Here is a 6,420-nt window from a genome sequence, read left to right on the forward strand (position 1 = left end):
CAAACAATCTAACCCTAAATTTTAGAGCTATAAGCCCTCAAGCTCACCACTGATCCATCGCGACCACTAAATGTTATTCGAAGAAAGAAAATTGTTCTGGCAGTATAACTTACGTTTCCACATAAGAAACTAATGGAGATATTAGACAGAAATATTAGAAGAACCTATTCTTCTTTATACTGGCACGAACGTCTTTGTCCTTCAGTTATTATATGACAGCATTTATTAAAAACATTTTAATCTATTTAAAAATTGATATTAAAATTAATTTCTGTGTTAGTATTTTGATATTAATGTTGACGTGTTTTTTTTTTTTTGCTTTTATATTATAAATAATGCTGATAAAAAATACTGTAGCTATGTTAATCATATTTTAATTTGACGATTCAGTCTTTTCATTCCAATACCATGGATACTGGCGTGCAAGATGAAGAAGCGTGATTGGGTAACAGGTGGGATATTACATGACAGAAAGTTTTGTTTGTTTGACGTTAAGCACAAAGCTACACAATGGGCTATCTGTGCTCTGTCCACCCGGTTTTTAGCGTTGTAAGTCCGCAGACATGCCGCTGTGCCACTAGGGGGCACGTCAGAGAAACAATGTGTGAGACAGATAAGGAATGACCTGTAATAAAAAAGTTTTCGGTGATGTAATAAATTATCACGATTACTTTTGGCTATAAATTGTATTTTTCTTATCAACTAAACTCTAATAATCTTGACGGCTTACGGATACTTGGGTTTGTTTTTAATTTTTTGGACATTTAAATGGACTATTGATATAGCTTTTCGACAGTATTAACTTTAGTAATAAACTCTTAAAGACACTGAACCAAAATTTGACTTTCAAATATAATAAAATTATCCATTCATCGCTTCTAAAAGTAGAATTATAATAAGTTAAAAATGAATGAATTAAATAAAAATAAAGAATTTAAATACGTCTATTTCAATACACTATGTTCAGAAATATATATATAATGTAAATATAGTTAATCTATAGTCTTGAGCCCCAGTGGCGCAGCGGTATGTCTGCGGACTTACAACGCTAGAAACCGGTTTCGATACCAGCGATGGGCAGAGCACAGATAGCCCATTGTGCAGCTTTGTGCGTAATTACAAACAAACAAACTATAGTCTTGAACAAATTTACTGTGTGACTTTATTACTTGTAATGAGGTTTTGCTGAACCCATGCCTTATAGTCTTGAACAAACTTACTGTGTGACTTTATTACTTGTAATGAGGTTTTGCTTGAACCCATGCCTTATAGTCTTGAACAAACTTACTGTGTGACTTTATTACTTGTAATGATGTTTTGCTTGAACCCATGCCTTATAGTCTTGAACAAACTTACTGTGTGACTTTATTACTTGTAATGAGGTTTTGCTGAACCCATGCCTTATAGTCTTGAACAAACTTACTGTATGACTTTATTACTTATAATGAGGTTTTGCTGAACCCATGCCTTATAGTCTTGAACAAACTTACTGTGTGACTTTATTACTTGTAATGAGGTTTTGCTGAACCAATGCCTTATAGTCTTGAACAAACTTACTGCGTGACTTTATTACTTGTAATGAGGTTTTGCTGAACCCATGCCTTATAGTCTTGAACAAACTTACCGTGTGACTTTATTACTTGTAATGATGTTTTGCTGAACCCATGTCTTATAGTCTTGAACAAATTTACTGTGTGATTTTATTACTTGTAATGAGGTTTTGCTGAATCAATGCCTTATAGTCTTGAACAAACTTACTGTGTGACTTTATTACTTGTAATGATGTTTTGCTGAACCCATGCCTTATAGTCTTGAACAAACTTACTGTGTGACTTTATTACTTGTAATGAGGTTTTGCTGAACCCATGCCTTATAGTCTTGAACAAACTTACTGTGTGACTTTATTACTTGTAATGAGGTTTTGCTGAACCAATGCCTTCTGGTTCAATAAGACGAATTGCCACTCTTTATATTATTGCCATTCTAATCTTAGCTTTCTTCTTGAAACCAAATGTGCTTGGTATTTTGTTTCTAACTTTCTTGTTACTGAGAATAAGAATACTATCTTGACGGTTAAATACAAATAAAACGGGAGTTTAGGCGAACCCTTTACAAACTGGTAGTCCTGATGGTTATGACACTCGACTCACTATCTACAGGTCTCGGTTCGAATCCTTTCACAGAATATGTTCGACTCTCGAGCAGTGGAGGCATTATAATGTGACAGTTAATCTCACTTTTGGTTGGTAAAGAATAGCCTAAGAGTTGGTGGTGGGTGGTTTTGACTAGCTAACTGATCTATTCCTTGTGAATTAGGGACGGCTAGGGCAGATATCCCTCGAGTAGCTTTGCACGAAATTCAATAAACAAACAAAATAGTTTACATACTAATACTATAAATAAACGACTTTATAATATCAAAATGTTGGTTTTATTCAATTAGACATTCAACGTTTCGCTTTACAGCTTCTTCAAAAGCGTTCACTAAAACACAAACTGAAATTGACAGTACAAAGTTTTTTTTGAAGCTTTCTACTGTCAGTTTCAGTTTATGTATTAGCGAAAACTCCTGAAGAAACTGTAAAGCGAAACGTCGAGTGTGTAATTAAATAAAAACATTTTGGTGTTATAAGGTCGTATATTTATAGTATTAATATATCTTCTATACACCAATATGCACTACAGAAAATAAAATAGTTTTCATCCTATAAAAGTGTTACTGTTTTAAATCTTTCTGGGCCTGACCACAAACTTGCTTCTTCTTATAGCTGTGAGCTATAGAAGCTACGCTTCATGCGTAGTTGTGTATGATAAATGTGATATTCACAGAAGATAAAATCAAGATGGAAGTGTTTGATGCTGTTGTTTTACAAGTTTTAGTTTTTAAAGCTAAATATGTGTTTCTGACGTATCAACTTGACTCTGTTCTTTCGTGTATAGCCCGGCATGGCCAGGTGGATAAGGCGCTCGACTCACAATCTGAGGGTCGCGGGTTCGAATCCGCATCCCACCAAACATGCTCGTCCTTTCAGCCGTGGGGGCGTTATAATGTGACGGTCAATCCCACGTATCAACTTGACTCTGTTCTTTCGTATATTAGATGATAAAGAAATGGTTCAAACACGTATTTTAATTAACTTCATGCATTTGAATAACTGGTCCAACCAGCCGTTGCTCAGAATAGTTTTCAAAGTTAAATTATAAATAAGAATATAATTACAGACATCTAAGAGCATTCCAAAGTTCGACATCCAGTTCATTTCCGAAGTAGAATTAGCTCACCTTCCGAAAGTTCTCGGGATCTAGATTATTTCATGGCTAGCTATTAAATTTTTAATTGCACATATTTTATGAGTATGGTGATCAAAATGCTATTATTTTCATGTTTCAGAGAGTTATATAACTTAGCCTTTTGAAGTTTAAACATGCCAATCGTTTCATAGAAAGCTTCACCTTATTCCATCTTCAAAATCGTTTAACTTTCCCTCTTCCATCACTCCCATCTACATATACTTTATTTACAGAGTAAACGTCTCTCAAAATAACTTTTACAATTTACTTAAGACTTTCAGTTAATTAAGTGTGACGTCATCTCACAATGATAGTTAGGCTTATCATAGTAATGAACGTAAACGATTATATATTGAGTTTAGTTGCGTCTCCTCATTAATGTATTAGCCTCCATAAGTTATTTAATATAGCTGTGTTGAGAATGTCATGCAATATTTAGAGCAAACAGATCATAAACAGATTATAAGATATACTCTAAGAGAAACAGTTTAATTTTAATACTGTTCGTTAATTCATATTTTGAACCTCAATTCTCTTTTTGAAAACATGCTTGACTACGGGATTGTAAGAGGTGAATATTATTGCTTTCAATTATACCCGTATATGGTTGCAGAATTGTCAAGGGATTTCCCCCTATCTCCCCTTATATTGGAGTAAGTCCAACTTTGTGTTACCTACTGAAAGAGAAAAAACCAACGTGCTGTCTCCAGCTAGCCCAGGTAAGGAATGAGCAAAGCTATTTATTTGATTCATTGTGTTATATAACTTAGTTTATCTAAAAAAAAACAGCAAACATTTTACATTTCAGTTGTATACAATATCACTAAATACATTTGAATAACTCATTGGTTTTTATTAATTGTTCAGTTTTTTTAATAAACATAAAAGTATACTTAAGTCAAGAATTTTGTGCTTATATTATCAATAATTTATAATAAAAAATCTTAATTTTAGAGTTTCAAGCAACATTGAATTTTACGGCGTTTTTAATCGCATTTTTAACTCAAGCCTTTCTTTTTTAATTTTGTACTGAACTTCAAAAGAAAAACCCAAAATAATAGGCCTAAAAGCTGGATCGTTTTAAAGTTCCGATCTGATATGTCTGGGATATCATTTTAAAGTCTTACGTTTCTAAATTCAGGATAAATGAGATAGATGGATTTTCATAAAAAGATTTTGCACTTTTTCGTTTTATCTCTTTCTTGTTTTACAATAATTTTAGTTGAACCAAAAACTAAATAATAACGATCGTACAAACTAAACTTGTATTCAAAAATAAAAAGAATATGCTTATTCAAAACTTTAAACCTTATTAAGTTCATTAAATTGCTTTACAACAAAGCGGATCTTTGAATTTCTGAACAGTACCAAAATCTATTAATAAAACTTGCCATTATAATACAGTTTTGCTGTTGTTGGAACTGTAAGCCTTTTTTTAATGTGAATCTACAGAAGTGTTTGATCTATAAAAAAAAAAGTGAAATTACGTTGAGAGTTAATCATGCATTATAAAAATGATTTATATATGGTAATACAATGAGTATCGTTTCCGATGTGAAGGTTACGCCACGCACGACATATTTATCAACTATATATTAGAGGACGAATTCCTGCCCACCGACAGTAAGTGGAATACTGCCATGTTGGGTTTATGGCTGACAGAATATAAGAAATAGTTCCGACCTTTTTTTAAGCTATACATAGAGCCAACAGATACAGCATTCAGGAGAAAGGAGAAACATAAAAACTCGCACTAAAGAGTTAAAAACAGCAAGGGGTCGAAATCACACCCAAAAAAATAATTCAGGCAACGCCCTCATTTGCAAAGTGCAGGTTATGATTACAAAATAGTATCTTACAGCCCCAAAACAAAACCATTATCATAAAGCTGTATACGTACCCCATAGTAACGTTAACAATATAACAAACAAACATTTAAAAAATACACACATACAAACCACAAATGTTTGTACGAGAAAGATGGCTGAAGAACATGGAATCTCGTCAATACAATTTTTACCACGTTCCCTTCAATAATTCAATGGATTGGATTCGCAATTCTTTTGTTCTAGAAAACTGACGGTCAAATACTTTGGAGAGTCTATTCAAAGATGCGTGGTTGGAAATTGACCTCAGCCGTCCATCACAAAAAAATGTGTTTCAACAACAATTACGGTGTCGAGAAATAGTGCGCAATCAGAATCGCCACTATCAGCAATGAATGAAGTTGTTTGAAGGACAGCACTGGACCTTCTTATCGTTCTTATAAAATGTGATGGACTCTCAATATACGCATAGTGTTTTATTTGTATAAATGGATTTGATCGATCTACTTAATTGATTTATTTATTTACTACCGAACTGATGAAAGTCAAAGTACTGTTTTCTTATTTAAGGTAGTATCCCTACAGGAGCAATACGAAAAATATATTTGTGTAGCTAATTTAGATATAGTATGAATAAAGAGACCAATATTTACTGTATTCTAAACTACCTAATTTATCTTAGAAATTTGCATTGATTTAATTATATACTCTAATTATTATGTTAAGATTTATTTGTTTTATATGAACTTCCTTCATCAAAAAGTATTCTGTCGTAAATATTTCCTTGAATTTCTGCATGTTTTTAATCATTTTGTTTGTTTGTAGTTAAGCACAAAGCTACTCATTGGGCTATATATGTGCTCTGCCCACCACGGGTATCAAAACCTGGTTTCTAGCGTTGTAAATCTGAAGACATACCCCTGTGCCGCTGGGGAACTTTAATCAATTTTCCTTGTTTTCATATTTCGCTTTACTACTAAAACAGTTTTACCTAATCATCCGTCTCGTGTAAACTTTATAGGAGAATCTAAAAGTTATTAAATGATGCCATAAGTAAGAAGATAAACAGGATTTATGATCAAATAGTAACATCGGGAGTACCCTAATATTTAAATAATGGTTATATTAGGTCGTCAGGAAATTAATGTCGTGTTTTGAAACACTTTTGTTAACCACCCTCAAAAAACGTACATCACGTATAATAGTTAAACGAACTGCCTAAATGTGACATTAGTGTAGTCTATATAATGCGTAGAGTATATTAAACTTTACGCATTATATAGGCTACACTAATGTGACATTA

At 32.9% G+C, this 6,420-nt stretch overlaps 1 protein-coding gene across 1 annotated transcript in view; it reads left to right on the top strand.

Annotated features, from left to right (window-relative positions):
• Window positions 1-6,420, top strand: part of LOC106460549 (potassium channel subfamily T member 1-like) — a 101,096-nt gene that overhangs the window by 70,806 nt on the left and 23,870 nt on the right. The window contains exon 18 of the mRNA XM_022387290.1: window positions 3,905-4,010. Within this exon, the coding sequence (XP_022242998.1) occupies window positions 3,905-4,010 (106 nt within the window). The remainder of the gene's footprint in view (window positions 1-3,904; window positions 4,011-6,420) is intronic.

The sequence above is a fragment of the Limulus polyphemus genome, unplaced genomic scaffold (assembly GCF_000517525.1).
Source record: "Limulus polyphemus unplaced genomic scaffold, Limulus_polyphemus-2.1.2 Scaffold793, whole genome shotgun sequence".
Taxonomy (NCBI): Eukaryota; Metazoa; Arthropoda; class Merostomata; order Xiphosura; family Limulidae; genus Limulus; species Limulus polyphemus.